The sequence below is a fragment of the Giraffa tippelskirchi genome, chromosome 13 (genome assembly GCF_054371585.1).
Source record: "Giraffa tippelskirchi isolate mGirTip1 chromosome 13, T2T-mGirTip1v1.2.pri, whole genome shotgun sequence".
Classification (NCBI taxonomy): domain Eukaryota; kingdom Metazoa; phylum Chordata; class Mammalia; order Artiodactyla; family Giraffidae; genus Giraffa; species Giraffa tippelskirchi.
The window spans coordinates 102,421,818-102,439,588 of record NC_137287.1 but is presented as its reverse complement, the minus strand read 5'-3'; the positions used below and the strand labels follow the sequence as shown (position 1 = coordinate 102,439,588).

Below are 17,771 nucleotides of genomic sequence, written 5' to 3'. Positions count from 1 at the left end.
AAAGCCCCAGGAAAGGGCTTGTCCAATGTCATATGGAGTGGGTGCACAAGCTAGTTCCAAAACATGAATCTCCTGGGACCCAACTCTTTCTTCTCCATTGGAAGTGAAGGGCTGTCACCATACTTGAAAAACAGCAACACAGTCTAGATTAGTGGTTCTCAGCTTGCGGTCCCTGGTCAGCGGCATCAACATCACCTGGGAACTTGTTCGAAGAGCAAATTCCTAGGCTCCACCTTCTGAATCAGCAACTCTGGGGGTGCAGTCTGATCATCTGTGATTTAGCAAACCTGTTTTGTGAACCAGAACCATTGGTTGAACGCAATTACCCCTCTCTTTTTATTAAATAAGCTTTTATTTGGAAGTGATTTTTGATTAACAGAAAATTTGTAAATACAGTACAGAGTTCCCATATACTCTGCACCCAGCCTACACCAATATCAACATTTGTATAAATTAACTAAAATCCAGACCTTATTCAGATTGCCAGTTTTTCCACTAATGTCCTTTTGTTGCTGTTGTTTCAAGTTCCAATCCAGGATATCACACTGCATTTAGGACTACATCCCTTTTAAATTCCATTAGTCACCTCAGTCATCAATCCCTGGGACAGAGAATGGGTGGGAAAGCTGTTGTCTTCATTACTGAGCTGGAGAAAATGAAGTTTGAAAATGCCAAGTGATGGAGTTCCCTCAGCAGTGCAGTAAGAGTGAGGTCTACCTCACTCTGCACCCTTCCTCTGCCTCTTCCCTTCCCCGCAGGACTATAGGATTTCAGAAGCTCCTTTGGAGTGCTCTACTTGGCCTACCCACCCACCCTAACCTATCAGTGTACAGATGTTGAGGGCCCTCCCAGAGTGGGCCCAGCCCTAGGAGAGACCCATCCACTGCCCCTCACTTCTTCCCCTCTGCAGGCCTAGGACAGTGTCTTAGTGACTTCAGCCTGGACAGAGCAAGGCCCCGTGCAAGAGAGAAAGAAACAATGAAACACTGTTATTCGCTATCCAAAGTCATTTGTGATAGATAGAAAAAATGCCACAAATCATTTGTAGTTTCTCCACGAGGTATAGTCTGTTTCCCCAGCCCTTGAATCTGAGCCAAACTTTTGATTTGCTTTGACCAAAAGGACTTAGCAGAAGTGATGTTACACCAGTTCTGGCCTAGAACTCAAAAAAGCCTTGCAGCTTCTCCTCTCTCTCCATCTTTCTCGCTCTTCCTCTCCCCCATGCACCCCCCACCTCTCGCTCTCTCTTTCTCTCTCAGCCCTGATGCCATCATGTGAATAAACCTGAACTAACCTGCTGGAGTGGCCACCTGAAGGAGAACCAAGTCACCCAGCCAACAGCCCACCTACTGCCCAGACAAGGGAGTCAGGCTATTTGAAATCATCCAGGCCATTTTGGGTGACAGTTGATGTGCATACAACCCCACGAGTGACCTCAGGCAAGATCAGTAGAATTGCCCAGATGAGTCCAGCCCAAATTTATAACCCACAGAATTGTAGACAAATAAACAACTTGTTTTTAGCTGCCAAGTTAGGGAATTATTTGTTTCTCAGCAAAGGCTAACTGATACACAATTTCTCATTTCTCTCTTGGCAATGGGATTCCAATATTTTTTAGGAGGCTGTGTGACAGTTCTAGGAGATGGGATATGATTGATCTATTCAACTGTGACAATTGTGTTCTTGCTGTCTTAGCTTGCTTTGCAGCTGGGGTGGCTACTGTACCTGGTTTGGGCGAAGGAGATCTAAGTAGAAATACACAGGGCAAGAGAGCAGGAAACAGGCCTCTGGAAAATCCTGAATTTATGATAGAAGCTGATGGGTCCAGCTGGCTGGGCCCTTTCTCCTCCCTGACTTCCTTCTTCCTTGGACATAGCCATGATTGCTGGAGGTACAGCAGCCATCTTGTGACTGTGAAGTGACAAGCAATGAGGGAAAGGCTGAAAGGATCAGAGACGTGTGCCCTAACTTTGTTGAGTGGTTTAAGCAGTACCATTAGCCAACTGTCTCCAGAATTCACGCTATGTGGAAAAGCAAACTTCTCTTCATTTAAGTCACTGTAACCTAGGTTTTCCTTCACTTGCAGATGAATGAATTCACATGATACAATACAAGGATAGAAATGCAGAAGGATCTTTGTCCTTGGGAATCTGGAGCCAGTAGCATATGACTCTCTAAATCCGTCTCCTTTCTCATTTCAGGCTCTCAATAATCCCTCAAGAGCAAACACAGGACTTCATTTTCCCCAAGGTGGGAAATGGGGCTCCCACACTGTTCAGTCATGAGTCCATGGTCTTGCAGCTAGCTAAGAGGGTGCTTCCATCCAGACCCACCTGCCACGCACAAACAGAATGCACTCCTGCTACACCTTTGCATGACCTAGCCCACTGGAGGCCAGGTGTCTTCCAGGTTCCTGGTAGTGGTGGCAGGTGCCAAAGAGGCTGCTACTGCAAGTCCGGCGTGGAAGCGCCCAAGTACACCCTTAGGTCCGAGAGGGTGGATTGGACAAGCTTGGCGGGGATGGTCTCTCGCTGCAGCTGCTGGTAGGCTGCATACCGGTGGCAGCCCCCAAAGGAGTAGAAGTAGTCACCGCCCTGGGCCCCTTTGATCCAGAGGACGTCGATCGGGGGAACGCTGTCTGGATTCTCCTGGCGAGAAGAGGACACAGGGTGAATGAGCGTGGCACGGTGTTGGACAGTTTGCAAAGCAGACTTTGTTAACCTGGGCTGAACTCCTCCAGGTGCTCACGCTGGTTTGTGAGAGGCAACAGTTACATGGTCAGTTTTGTGAGCTGGCTGATCTTGGTAGCATGAAAATCAGTCATGGTAAGAGTATTTACACCAAGGAAATTGGCAGATACTACAAATCAGGGCTTCTTCTCACCCCCAGGTTGTTAACCATTTATCACACCACATGTATATTACCTGGCACTGTTCTAGACTCTGAGAATAAGGTACAGACACAGCCTCTGCCATCATGGGGCACATGGATGCTAGAGTGATAAATGCTATGAAGACAGTAACACAGGTTGTCAGGACAACAATGGGGGTGACAATAAAGCAGAGACCTGAACACAGAGAAGGGGAAGACAGAGAGGTGGAATCTTTAGAGAAAGAGCCTGACTGCCAAGTTCAAATCTCAGCTCTGCTACTTAATTGCTCTGTGACCTTGGACAATTCATATTTACGCCTCAGTTGCCCCAGATGGGGATGAAGATGACACAACCACCTCATAGAACTGTTGGGTTTAATGAGTTAACAGATTTACAGTGCTTCAAACAACACTTGGCACATGGAATAGGCTGAATAATACACAGTGTGTATTACCCATGGGAAGGGCGTTCCAGGCAGAGGGAATAGCAAATGCAAAATGCCTGAGGCCAGAACAAGCTCACTGTACTGCAGGCACAGCAAAGAGGCCAGTGTAACCAGAATAGACTCAGGGGCCTGCGGAAAAGAAGAGGCCAGAAAGGTTTTATTGAGATATAATTGATGTACAGCACTGTATAAGCTAAAGGTATAAATATAATGATTTGACTTAAAACATCATGAAACGATGACTACAATAAGTTCAGTGAACATCCATCATCTCATATAAGTACAAAATTAAAGAAATAAAAAACCTTTTTTCCTTGTGACTAAAGTGTTAGTCTCTCAGTTGTGTACGACTCTTTGCAACACCATGGACTGTAGCCCGCCAGGCTCCTCTGTCCATGGAATTCTCCCAGCAAGAATACTGGGTTACCACTCCCTTCTCCAGGGGATCTTCCCAACCAAAGGATTGAACCCAGGCCTCCTGCATTGCAGGCAGATTCTTTACCATCTGAGCCACCAGGGAAGACTCCTTGTGACGAAAGCTCTTAGGACTTACTCTCTAAACAACTTTCATATATAATGCACAACAGTGTTTATTATATTTATCATGTTGTACTTTACATCATCCCTGGTACTTATTTATCTTATAATAGAAGTTAGTGCCTTGTGACCGTCTGCATACAATTTTCCTTCTCCTTACTCTCCGCCTCCCACCGCTACCTCTAGTAATCACAAATCTGGCCTCTTATTCTACGAGTTTGTTTTTGAAGTGTAATTGATGTACACAACTATGTTAGTTCCTGGTACACAACACAGTGATTGGATATTTCTATACATTTCAAAATGATCACCATGATTGAGTCTAGTTACCATCTGTCAACATACAAAGATATTACATAGTTTTTGACTATCTTCCCCACACTGCACATTTCATACACGACTCATTTATTTTATAAATGGAAGTTTATACCTCTTAGGTCCTGGAGTGTTTTAAATGGAGAGGGTGACATGATACGAGGGACATTCTAGAAAGGTGTGATGAGAAAGCAACCTTGGTGAAGTGGACAAAGACAAAAGCAGGGAGGACAGAGGCGAGTCCCAGCAGGTATTCAGCAGAAGAGGCTGTTCTGGGTGAGGGTGTTGAGAGGAAAGGGAGAGGTAGACAGGTTTGAGACATGTTCAGGGGGCAGAGCCCAGGGGAGGGGTGAATGTGAGGAGAAGGGGAAGAAGAGAATCCAAGTTGACTTCCTGTTAAGGGCCTGAGTAGCCAGATGGAGAGTGGGTGGACCTCTACATAGGGAAAGTCTGGGGCAGGGTGGGATGGAGTAGGGGGAGATGGAATTAAGTGAGTTGCTAGAAGGCCTCCCGCACTGGCCCTTAGGCAGTCTCTTGTTAGGCTGCATTGATGGATTCATTATTCCATTTATTGCAGAAATTAATATTAAGCAGTAAGGCCCAGCAGTTATGAGCTGGGGCTCTTGCACAAGGCAAAGCTAAGTTTAAAGCAGCTGGCGGGGGGAGGGGGGTAGTTGGGTAGGGAGGGGAATGTAAGCAAGGAGCCTTGCCACTGGGTATTGTTCCTCATCTGTAAGATGGGAACAGATACCCTATAAGCTGCTGATGAAGTTGGGAAGCTGATATAAGTTAGGTGTGGAGCACAGCCTGCCTGGCAGTGCAGCAGCAAAGAGAGGGAGTTGTGCCAGGCAGGCCTTGTGCTGGGTGCCAGGGTTGTGATGATGGGTGGGCAGGATAACAGCCCCCAAAGATAGCCACGTCCTAATCCCTGGAACCTGTGACTATGTTACTCCCATGGGATAGGAACTTTCCAGATGGAATTAAGTTAAAGATCTTGAGATGGGGATATTACCCTGGGTTGTCCAGATGGGCCAAAAGTAATCACCAGAGACCTTAAATGTGGAACAGAGAGGAGCAAGAGGAGATCTAATGTTGCTGGCTTCCAAGGTGGAGGAAAGAGGTCAGGAGCCAAAAATGTGGGTGGCCTCTAGAAGCTGGAAAAGACAAGGAAATGGATTCTCCCCTAGAGACTCCAGAAAAGAATGCAGCCCTGCTGATACCTTGATTTTAGCCCAATGAGACCCATTCTGGATTTCTGAACTATAGAACTATAAAGTAATAAGATCTTGGCTTTAAGTCACTAAGTTGCTGGAATTTGTTACAGTAGCCATAGAAAACTAATACATGCGATAAGCAAAGACAGGCCTAGCTTTTGCCTCCCAGAACGTATGGTGCTGGTGTGGAAGACAGGTGTCTGAGGCCATTACACCCCAGTTGTACGGGATCAGAGGTGTGCTGACAGGTATGGAGGTGGCTGGGGGGCCCACAGGAGGCCCCTAATCTTACAGGGGCTGTCAAGGAAGACACTGACACTGACAGAGTACCAAGAAGGAGTTAGAAACAGTAAAGAAGAGATGAAAGAGTGTTTCTGGCGGTGGGGGGGTTGGGGGAAGCTTGTGCAAAGGCCCAGGGGTAGGAGAGAGTATCCCTGGACAGATCTATCACAAACAGCCAGGCACTGTGCTTGTGCTATGACCAGACAAAACCCCAGCTCCTTGGAGTTCAAATGAGATGAGGAGGGGAGACAATAAAACACAAACAAACACACAGATAACATAACTCAGGCGTTATGCTGAGTTATGCTTCAAGACGAACTACTCAGGTTAATGGGAGACCTATAGAAGCCGGGGCTTACAGGAGGCAGGCACCTGACCCAAGCAAGGGAGCAGTCCTTGTGGCTCTCTGGGAAGCAGTTCCAGACAGTGGAAGCAGCAGTGTAAACTCTAGGACTGAAAGACAACAGGCAAGCAGTAGAGAGGTTTGGTGGGGCCTCGGGGTCTCCTGTGGCCACTTCTGAGGGTCTGGGGGCTGAGGACATGATGCCGCACAGGCCTAACCTGACACTCATGTTCCCTCCCTCCAGGATCACCCTGACCTTCCTCAGCTCTCTCTCTCAGACGTGGCTGACCTCATTCTCTCCCAGTTCCAGTTTAAACAAGGTTTTCCCAGCAGACAGGACACCCCCAGTCCCACTGCCACAGCCAGAAGTGACCACACAGGTTATGTGGTGGCCATGCAGCTGGGCACTGGGGCCAGGCTGTGCCATTTTCTAAAATGCCTGACCTTGTACAAGCTGCTTGGATCCTCTTGGGCCTTATTTCTTTGTCTGTAAGACATTTCCTTGTCTGTAAGGTAGTATCTACCTTATAGGGTTGGTATGAAGAAGCTGCTGCTGCTTAGTCGCTTCAGTCATTTCGGACTCTGTGTGACCCTATGGAGTGCAGCCTGCCAGGCTCCCCTGTCCATGGGATTCTCCAGGCAAAATACTGGAATGGGTTGCCATGTCCTCCTCCAGGGGGTCTTCCCGACCCAGAGATGCAACCCAGGTCTCCTGCATTGCAGGCAGATTCTTTACCAGGAGCCACTAGGGAAGCCCATATCAAGTGCTATCTTTATAGGAGTCAGAGATAGTTATTTTAATGACCTCCTCCAGTCTCCTTGCTCCATGACGAAACAGAGGCCCAGAGAGGCCCAAACTCTCGCTCAAGGTCACAGAGCAAAAGCTGAGTTCCGACTGAAACTGAACTAGTCCCTTCTCGCGTCCAGCTCGACCTCCCTCCTCCGAAGCCTTCCCAGCGGCCGGCTTCCCCGGGGCCTCACCCGGATTGTGTCCACGAGGCTTTGCACCTTGGCCTGGTCCAGCACAGACGGCAGAGGCCGGATGAGCACGCTCAGCGGCACGTTGTGCACGGCGGTGATGCAGCCCGAGTGGATGCTGCCGCCCAGCGCGCCGCCGCTCGGCCCAGGTCCCTCAGGCGCCCCCCGGCCCGTGCCGGCTCTGCCCAGCGCTCCTCCCGCGCGGAGACCCATCATTCCCCGGTCGCCGCCGCCTGGGCCGTCGCGGGACGCGCCACCTCCACCCTCTGGCTTTAACCTCAGCCGGGCCGTACCATTCCGCGCTAGCGGAGGGGGGCGCAGTCGGGCAGCGCGGAGCGTCTCTCTCCCCTGGCCCCAGGATGGTCCCGCCCACCACCGAGCGCCCCTGCGGGACCTCTGCTCCGCTCGCCCCAGGCTGCCCAACGCCCGCGGGGCTTCGGCCCTCCGCTGGGGGGCGCCTCGCCGCCTGCCCTCCGCCGCGCGGCGTCCCGGGAGTGGAAGCGGCCGGGCAGGCTGACTCAGGGTGAGTCTGCAGGTCGTGGAGTGGGAGGGACGCGGGTGACGCACACTCCGGGGTGACTCAGGACCATGGCGGGGGCACGGGGTAGAGGGGGCCGGACGTGCCCAGCAAGGGTGAGTCGGCAAAACTCGGTGCTTGGCTGCCTGGCCCTTGGAGCGCTAGTGGTGATAGCCGCGGAGGTGATGCTAATACCAAAGACAGTAATACTAGGAATCTGCTGAATGTGGTGCTGTGTCAGGCACTGTTCTAAACACTTTGCATGTACATTACCTTATTTAAAGCTCAAACAACCCCACCAGCTAGGTATGATTATTATTCCCATTTTACAGATGAGGAAACTGAGGCACAGAGAGGTTTAAGTGATTTTCCCCCAAGGTCATGGGGCTAGTAAGTGGCTGAACCAGGGTTCCAAGGAGCAGTTTGTAAATATTTATTTGATTGCTCTGGGTCTTAGTTGCAGCGTGCGGAATTTAGTTCCCCAATCAGGGATGGCCCAACCAGGCCCCTTGCATTGTGCCCGCGGAGTCCTAGCCACTGGACCACCCGGGAAGTCCCAGGGAGCCTTTTGGAATGGTGCTGAGTGTGTGGGCACTGCCCTGAACCTCCACAATAACTGTCTGCTTTCATCCTCACAGCGCCTCTAAGAAGTTGATATGGTTGTTGAAGCACTCGTCCAAGGTAGGGCCGCTGGAAATGAAACGCTGAGCTCAAAGTCTTAGGCCACTAAACACCTGCTTACAGATGAGGACACCAGGGCTGCAAGGGGTGGTGGTAATGTGAAGTGAAGTGAAAATCGCTCAGTCATGTCCGACTGTGTTTGACCCCATGGACTATACAGTCAGAATTCTGCAGGCCAGAATACTGGAGTAGGTAGCTGTTCCCTTCTCCAGGAGATCTTCCCAACCCAGGTATAGAACCCAGGTCTCCTGCATTGCAGGTGGATTTTTTACCAACTGAGCTATCAGGGAAGCCCATGACTTAGGTCCAAACATGCCGACTGCTATACCCACTCTGTTCTGTTTAAAGCTATCTCCTTGATCCCAGGTTCAGCACCCAGTGTCCTTTGGAGCCAGAGGGAGGCAGGCAGAGACTCCTGGTTTTAATCTCTGGTGTTTATAGCATCTGTGGCAACATTAAGACTTTGGCACAGACTGGCCTGGGTTCAGATCCCAAATGGCCACTCCCTGGCTGTGTGGTCTCAGTCAAGTTGCTTAACCTCTCTGAGCATCAGCCTTCTTTTTTGTAAAATGATTGTGAGGGGATTGTGAAAACATTTGGAGATAATGGGTGTTAGAGGGCAATGTGCGTGCTAAGTCACTACAGTCGTGGCCAACTCTTTGCGACCCCATGGACTGTAGCCCGCCAGGCTCTCTGTCCATGGGATTCTCCAGGCAAGAATAATGGAGTGGGTTGCCATGCCCTCCTCCAGGGGATCTTCCTGACCCAGGGTTCGAACCTGCGTCTTCTGCATTACAGGGGGATTCTTTACCACTGAGCCACCAGGGAAGCCCAAATCAGTGCTTACATAGTGATAATCAAGGAAAGTGACTGATTTCATCACGGACACCTAGAGTGCTGAGGGAGAACCAGGAAAGGCTTCCTGGAGGAGGGGGTATTCATACTGGAAAGTGGCTCGGTTCTGGAGAGGGAAGACAGGGAAGAAGCAGGTGATGGTTTAGGGTATAGCATCTGGAGTCACTTGAATGGGATGGATTTAAGTCCTGGCTCCACCACCGACTAGCCAGCATGATGTGTGTGTGTGTGTGATGCGATACTCAACTTCTCTGTGTCTTGGTTTCCTCTCTCAATTGCCAGGGAGAGCAAATGAAAATAACACATAGTGTTTAGAAAGGAATCTGGAACATGTGTGTGTGTTCACTCAATCGTGTCTGACACTTTGTGACCCCATGAACTGTAGCCTGCCAGGCTCCTCTGTCCATGGGATTTCCCAGGCAAGAATACTGGAATGGGTTGACATTTCCTTCTCCAGGGGGTCTTCCCAGCCCAGGGATCAAAGCCAAGTCTCTTGTGTCTCCTACACTGGTAGGTGGATTCTTTACTGCTGAGCCACCTGGGCTCCCCCTCAGCCCCAGAATTACTGATAATTAGAGAATTTCATCAAGAAATTCCTCTAGAACCACTTGCTTCTTTCAGAAAGTAAGAAGAAAAGAGGGAACAGCTTCTGGGATGGAAAAATGGAGAGTTGTCCTGAATCTTTCATCATAGTTTGCCCAGTGAGAACCCCCAACTCCTGGCAACAAATTCTGTATGTTGAGATACCTATGATTCAACTCAAAATGGCTTAAGCCTTAAGAAGACTTGTATTTCCACATAATTAAGATTTCTGGAGGTAGGTATATCCATGATTGGTGAAGAGGTAATTGAACAATGTCAGTTTCTTTCCAGCTTTTGGTATCATCATCCTCCGTGTTCTTGTTTTTATCCTCATGCTTGCCCCTCATGGTCCCAAGATGTTTTGCTGTAGTTTCAAGCATCACATACAACAGCTTTCAAAGGTGGAAGTTAGGACATTGACATCCCTTTGCCCCCCTTTTTAAGACTGAAGAAACGTTTAGTAACCATCCTCTGCCTCCCCATCCTTCTGCCCAGGAGTGTTTTCCTCATGTCTCATCATACTTCCATTCCTAAACCAGTCCCTGGCAAGGAGAGTGGAATTACCCTGATTGTGTGCATGCATGCTCAGTTGCTCAGTCGTGTCCAACCCTTTGCAATCCCGTGGACTATAGCCCACCAGGCTCCTCTGTCCGTGGGATTTCCCAGGCAAGAATACTGGAGTTGGTTAACATTTCCTCCTCCAGGGGATGGCAGGAGGAGGGATCTTCCCGACCCAGGGATTGAACCTGAGTCTCTTGCATTGGATTCTTTACCCCTGGGCCACCACGGAAGCCTTAACTTAATTGGCATTCACCTCTGGGCTCAAGAAGGTTTAACCTCCCTTGAAGTTCATGGCCTCTGATCCCTGAACAGAACTGGCAAGACCTGGTACTTCAACCTTATTTTCCTGTGTGGTTTTGGGGAAGACTCCATGAGAAAGGAGGATTGATGGGGGAAGAGGACCTGGCCAATCAGCAGTTCCATTATTTTGGCCCATCTATCCCTAAACTATCCATGGCATCTCTGATGCAATGGACATGAACTTGGGCAAACTTTGGGAGATGGTGAGGGACAGGGAAGCCTGGCATGCTGCAGTCCTTGGGGTTGCAAAGAGTCAGACACGACTGAGTGACTGAACAACACCACCACCCATAAACTAATGACATGAAGACTTGACCCTTGTGTTGGGATTAAGATGAGGTACCTTCCACTGAGGCTAATGTAAGCGTGCAACTGGAAGCTGGAGAAATGCTGGGATCTAACAATATTCTTTTGTTTTAGTTTGGGTTCTCCCAAAAGTAGACTCTGAGACTGGGACTTGTGTGCAGGTACTTTCTTGGGGAGCTGCTCTAGTTATTATATCACTGTAATACAAACCACTGCAAAATGCAGTGGCATAAAATGACCATTTTTATTATCCTCACAGATTCTGTGGGTCAAGAATTCAGACAGGGCACCGTGGGCACTGGTTGTCTCTTCTCTGCAATGTCTGGGCTGTCAGCTGAGTGGTGATTCAATGGCTGGGGGTGACTCGATGGCTGGGGCTAGAATCTTCTCGAGGTGCCTTCACTTACACATGCGCTGGACCATCCTGCTTGTCAGCCGGAACACCTCCATGGGGCCTTTCCATGTGGCCTGGGCTTCCTCATACATGGCAGCTGGCTTTCAGGAATGAGTGTCCCAAGAGAACTTGGCAGAAGCTTCATGGCCTTTTCCAGTCTAGTCTTGGAAGTCACGTGGCATCATTTCTGTGGTCTATTTGTAGGAGCTGTCACACCACCACCCTGCCCCCAACCAGGCTCAACGGAAGGGACAGAGATTCCATCTCTTGATGGAAAGAGAAGCAAGGTTCTAAAAGAGCTTGTTCCCACAAAAGAGTATTGTTGGGACCATCTTTGGAAGACAATCTGCTGTAGGAAGGGATCCCAGGAAGGACTGGGGAAGGGAGAAATGCCAGTATAGAGGACACTGATAAGCAGGTTAACATAATGGTTAACTGGGGTCACTTCTGCTGGAGACCCTGTGAGGAAACATCATGCATCAGAATCATCCCACCCTCAAGACCTAATCACCTCCCCAAAGTCCCACCACCAACTACCAGCACACTAGGGATTAGGCTTCAACATATGGACTTTTGGGGAACATAAACATTCAGTCAGGAAGCAACAGTTAGAACTGGACATAGAATAACAGAATGGTTCCAAATCGGGAAAGGCTTATGTCAAGGCTGTATATTGTCACTCTGCTTATTTAACTTATATGCAGAGTACATCATGAGAAACGCTGGGCTGGAGGAAGCACAAGCTGGTATCAAGATTGCCAGGAGAAATATCAATAACCTCAGATATGCAGATGACACCACCCTTATGGCAGGAAGTGAAGAGGAACTAAAGAGCCTCTTGATGAAAGTGAGAGAGGAGAGTGAAAAAGTTGGCTTAAAGCTCAACATTCAGAAAACTAAGATCATGGCATCCAGTCCCATCACTTCATGGCAAATAGATGGAGAAACAATGGAAACAGTGAGAGATTTTATTTTGGGGGGCTCCAAAATCTCTGCAGATGGTGATTGCAGCCATGAAATTAAAAGACACTTACTCCTTGAAAGAAAAGCTATGACCAACCTAGACAGCATATTAAAAAGCAGAGACATTACTTTGCCAACAAAGGTCCATCTAGTCAAAGCTATGGTTTTTCCAGTAGTCACGTGTGGATGTGAAAGTTGGACTATAAAGAAAGCTGAGCACCGAAGAATTGATGCTTTTGAACTGTGGTGTTGGAGAAGACTCTTGAGAGTCCTTTGGACAGCAAGGAGATCAAACCAGTCAATCCTAAAGGAAATCAACCCTGAATATTCATTGGAAGGACTGATGCTGAAGCTCCAGTACTTTGGCCACCTGATGCAAAGAGCTGACTGATTGGAAAACACCCTGATGCTGGGAAAGATTGAGGGCAAAAAGAGAAGAGGATGAGATGGTTGGATGGCATCACCGACTCAGTGGGCATGAGTTTGAGCAAACTCCGGGAGATAGTGAAGGACAAGAAAGCCTGGTGTGGTGTAGTCCATGGGGTCACAAAGAGTCAGACACGACTGAGCGGCTGAACAACAACCACCAGGGACGTACCATGTGCTGAGTTGCTTAAGTATGGGTGCTGAAACCTACCACCCACTGGGATGACTCTGATTGGGTTGGAGGAGACCAATCAGCCACACCCCTGGGGTCAGCCCACTTTGAGCCCCCTGGATGGGTTAAGTGATGAATACATATCTGAACAAATGTGAGCTTTGTCGACAAAGAAAGGGTGGACCAAAGACCTGGATATCAGTGGCACATCCCCTTGGCCTACCTTTGATCTCAGCTAAAATTGTGGTGGGAAGAATTGTGCAAACCCAGACTCACCTAGCACTGCTGGCTTTCCAGCCAAGGCTTCCAGTGTATTCCATATTTTCCATCCCTGTGGGAGTCTCCTAGAGGTGTTGAGGTGTTTGCCAGTGGCAACCAGAGCTGGTGAGTAAAAGCGTCTTATGTTGTCACAGGTGGAGAATTGTGAGAAACATTCCAGACCATTTGGACCTTTTTTGGATCCTTCTCAGAAAATAGCAGGACCAAGCCCATTGCTACAGCAACAACCCCACTAACACACCCTCTGTCTCATTCTTCTTGCCCCTGTACTCCTCCTTCCTGAAATCACCTCCCAAATAAACTACCTGCACTCAAGACTTTGCTACTGGGAAGTCAAAACTAAGGCAAAGGGGGAATTTCATGGATCATCCTCAATAATTCTGAACCTTGCCTGTGTTAAAATTATACATGTCTTGTTAGATGACCTTGGACCAGGCACCTGTCTGTGCCTTGGTTTCTTAACTTTCAAAATGGCCTTCATAATGGTGCCTAACTTGTAGAGTTGTTGAGAGAATAAAGAGATGATATAAGTAAGGTCCTTAGAACAGTGCCCAACGCACTGTAAGTGCTCAATAAATATGATAATATGTCAATATCATATTGTCAAATATCAAATTAAACATGTTTGCTAACATTTTAAATTAATAATAGATCTCAAAGGTCTCTCTGTGTTTGCACTTCTAGACCAGTCCCAACGTATTAGCCCAGGCTCTTGTTTTTAGGTGTAGAAAGCCAGCGTGAGTCAGCTTAATGAAAATGGAACACTTGGCTACTCCCTTGACTGTAGAGTGAAACTAGGCCTCAGAGAAAAGTGGGTTCAGAGACTTTTTCCTGTCTCTCACTCGGCAGAGGGATTACCTCCATGTGATAGGAACGTGGCTACCAACAGAGATTATTTTTGGCTTTTAGTAATAGAAACCTGACAAGAGAGGCTTAAAATGCCCTAACATGTTTCCTCTCATGAAAGAGAATCTGGAAGTGGGAAGTCCAGGACTGGGGTGGCTGCTCCACTGTCACTAGGGGTACAGGCTCTTTCTATCTGTCAACTCCATCATTTTAGAGTAGGGTCACCTCCGAGTTTCAAGGGTGTTCTGCAGTGCCAGCCTGGAAGAAGGTGGAGAAATGGAAAGGCAAAGGATATGAGCCCCTCCTTTTTCAGGTGTTGTCTCAGAAGTTCCAAATAACACTCTCCCTTGTGTGTGTCATTGACCAGAACTTGATCACATGGCCACCGCTGGCGGCAAGGGCAGCTGGGATATGTAGTCTTCATTCAGTGTGGCAATGTGCTCAGCTAACAATGGCGTTCTCTTACTAAGGAAGGAGAGGGTGGATACTGATAAGTAGCTAGCAATCTGAGCCACAGCTCTCAAGTTACAGGTCTTATGATTTGGAGAAAGGGAGAGAGGAAATTTCCAAGTTCTAGTCAGATGCCCAAATCTGAACCAATCATCTATGGCCATGAGGGAACAAGACTCTTTTTTTTAAATTTTAAAGCATAAACCACCATTATTGATTATGACTTAAAATGTTTGTAGTTCATTAAAAAAAAAAAAAATTACTGGTTATCTGCTATTGGCTAGGTAATGCGGTAGACCCAGGAAATTTAATGACAAGCAAAAAGACTGTCAGTCCCTTTCTCATGAAGCTTATAATCTAATGGGGGAGACAGAGAATAACCAGATACCACAGCAATTAATGGAAAAGTGTACATTATTGTAAGTGCTGTGAACCAAGATCATGTGGTCCTTGAGGAAGTGATCATCAAGCTGGGAGATGAAGACTGAAAAGAAATAACTAGTCAACAGTGGTGGTGTTGGCATTGCAAATGAAGTATGTTACTGGTGGTCAGAACAGCTTATGCAAAGGCCCTGTGGCAGCGGGGAAAGCAAAACTGCTAAACAGAGGTAGCTGTAACTCAAACAGCAAAGGGGCTTATGTCTGAAGATTCAGCTAGAGTGATGGAAAGAGTCAGACTGGGTAGGTCTTTGAAAACAGGTTCCTCTCCCCACCCTCCACAGTGAGAAATCATTGAGGCATTCAAACATAGAAGAGGAACAGAAGTGACATAATCAGATCTGCATTTTTAAAAAGATCCCTGTGGTCACTATGGAGAGAGGAAGGGAGGTGGTGGAGGTAGAATGGATCCAAGGTCACCAGTAAGAAGGTAAGAGATGATGGTAGCTATGGTCTAGGGTGGAGACTGAGAAGACAAAGAGAAAAAAAATAAACAGACCTGATGGATTAGATGGAAGTGTAAAGGAGACAGATGCAGGAGAGAACCACATCATGGCTTCAGACTTGGGCTAGTCTATGGTACTTTTGGGATATCCACGTGGAGGTGGTTTGCAGGGAGATGTAGATTTGCAGCCCAGAGAGGAGGTCAGAATTGAAAATGTAAATTTGCAAGTCATCTGCATGTGGGTGAAAATTGAAGCCAGTGGGTGTGATGAGATTGCTTCCTGAGAATACACAGTGAGAAGAGGAGTCTGGGAGAGACCTTGAGGAGCACAGAACAGGACAGAAGAGGGAACAGGAAGTAGGTTCCTTACTTAGGCACAGGAAGATGAGTCTGCAAAGTCGCCAAGTGGAGCAGCCCGACAGGCCAGAGGAGAGCCAGAGTTGCATCCCAGAGGCCTTCCTTTGAGAGGACTGTGAAAAGCAGACTGGACATATGCTGATTGAAGTGCTCTGGGCTGCAGATAATGGGGACATGGGCTTTCCCATGTCTGCTCTGATATCCAGGCTGTGGGCTTCATGTAGGGCTGGTTCCCTTTAAGGTCACAAAATGATACATTAGATGTTTATTAATATAAAATGCTATCTAGAGCGGGTTCTGGTCCCTGGACCTGAAACAAGTGTAATTGATGCAGTAACCAATCAGGAGCAGTGTGGATGGCCCGGGAAGGTGTCAGGTGCCTCGGCTCATCAGACTCCCTTTGGAAACTTTGTGGGGGATTTCCACACTGCTGTCATTGCTGGAGACACCTAGCACATAGCTCAGGATGCAGTCAGCCTGTCCAGAGGTGTATGAAAGGAAAGGTGGACAGGCACCAGGTTAAGGGTATAAAATTTGAGTGCCCTGTCTATAAAAGGAAGAAAACTGAAAGGTGACTCAAAGGGAGATGCAGTTCCAGCCTATACTCCCAAGCCCCCAGCCTGGCATTGGGCCCTCAGAGCACACCCCCACCCTGTGAGTCTGTGCTGGGGGTTGAGTTAAATGGCACAATGCTAGTGGTCCCCAGTGAAGTTGTTTAGTAAGGCAAGGAGAGATTTGCATTTTGAAAGCTCACCAAGCCAGCTGGTAAGTGGGATGGACTGGTGCTCCACCGGCTTACTGAACACTTTTGGTGACAGGTAGCCCACAGGCTCTAGGGGCAGCTCCTAGTTTTGGGACAACGTTGCTGAGCCAAAGTCAACCTTTTTGCATGCCTGCATTTGCCACTTGTATGACCAATAGGACTGACCAGAACCCCTCCTCCCCTCCCCCCCAGAGAGAAGGGTGAAAGTGGGAAAGAATATAGGGGTTGTAAACTGGCTGTCAAGGTACAAATCTGGTCCACAGTTGTATTTGTTTGAGAGGTGTAGTTAATTTGAATTGCAGTTCTTTAAGGTGAGACATGCCGTTTTCAGGTGCCAGCATCCCCTAATGTCTTAGGGCAGCCTGCCTCATTCACTTATGTTATTAATCTGGGTCTTGAACCCTTCCCTGGTGGCTCAGATGGTAAAGCGTCTGCCTACAATGCAGGAGACCCAGATTCAATCCCTGGGTTGGGAAGATCCTCTGGAGAAGGAAATGGCAACCCACTCCAGTATTCTTGCCTGGAAAATCCTATGGGTGGAGGAGCGTGGTAGGCCACAGTCCATGGGTTGCAGAGAGTCAGACACGACTGAGCAACTTCACTTTCACTTTGAACCCTTTCAGTTTGCAATCCCAGTATATGAGGACCATTTAGGACTGAGGATGCCTGGAACCTTGTGGATGTCAAGGGAATCCTTGAGCTGTGTGACTGCTGGTGACAGCTACAGGCTGGTCAGGCTGGTGGGGTGGGGGGAGGGATTGAGTGGAAAAAAAATCTGGCTGCCTCTTATATGTCCCCCCACCCCACCTGTCCCCATCACAAGGTCTAGAGGCACTGATGAGTGGCCAAAGTCCCTTTAATATCCCTGAATTGCCTTACAAGTAATACTGCTGAAGGTGAGGAAGGGATGGGAGTCTAGGGTGGGAGATGGGGGAGGAGAAGGGAGGGAGAGCGCCAAGCGCTCATACAAAATATGGCCAAAAGGCTTAGCATGCATGGAAAATTATTGCTGTCGGAAGTTCCTATTTACAGGATCAACACCCTCCATAATTGCTTCTGCATCCCCTCTCCCTCCCCTCATCCCTGCCGCCTCCCTTCCCAGCTGGGCCTGGAACTGAGAAGCCCTAGAGAAGTGCCCCTGCTCCGGGAGGTAGGGGGGCGCCTCCAGGCTCCACCCTCATTTGCGGCTTAGGGAAGAGGGGGGAGGGTCAGAGATTCTGGGACTCCTGCCCGCCCCCCCGCGCAGCTGGGCGCCTAGAGATGGGGCAGAGGAGTGTGCTTAAAGCAGAGGGGGCCAGGGCCCGCGAGCATGGAGGTGTGTGCTTCGGTCCTCGCCCGGGCATGCAAAAGCGCGGCGGGGGAGGTAGTGGCGGCCAATGGGGGGGCTGCTGGGAGCCCCGGCCCCTCTGCCCGGGAGAGTTGCATAGACGTGGCGGGAGGGAGCGCTCCT

At 48.7% G+C, this 17,771-nt stretch overlaps 1 protein-coding gene and 1 long non-coding RNA gene across 5 annotated transcripts in view; one reads left to right on the top strand and one right to left on the bottom strand.

Moving 5' to 3' along the window:
* Positions 1-333: 333 nt before the first annotated feature.
* On the bottom strand, positions 334-7,236 carry SRXN1 (sulfiredoxin 1). The gene is made up of 2 exons (XM_081560635.1): positions 6,990-7,236; positions 334-2,648 (listed from the first exon to the last, which is right to left on the bottom strand). The coding sequence occupies exons 1-2, from the start codon at positions 7,200-7,202 to the stop codon at positions 2,445-2,447; spliced, it is 417 nt and encodes a 138-aa protein (XP_081416761.1). The 5' UTR covers positions 7,203-7,236; the 3' UTR covers positions 334-2,444.
* A 45-nt stretch (positions 7,237-7,281) lies between these two features.
* Positions 7,282-17,771, top strand: part of LOC145533390 (uncharacterized) — a 92,817-nt gene continuing 82,327 nt past the window's right edge. The window contains exons 1-3 of one of the 4 annotated variants that reach the window (XR_014074045.1): positions 7,291-7,509; positions 8,142-8,184; positions 11,048-13,664. This is a non-coding gene — a long non-coding RNA (uncharacterized LOC145533390). The other 3 variants (XR_014074040.1, XR_014074042.1, XR_014074041.1) reach the window with 3 other exon arrangements.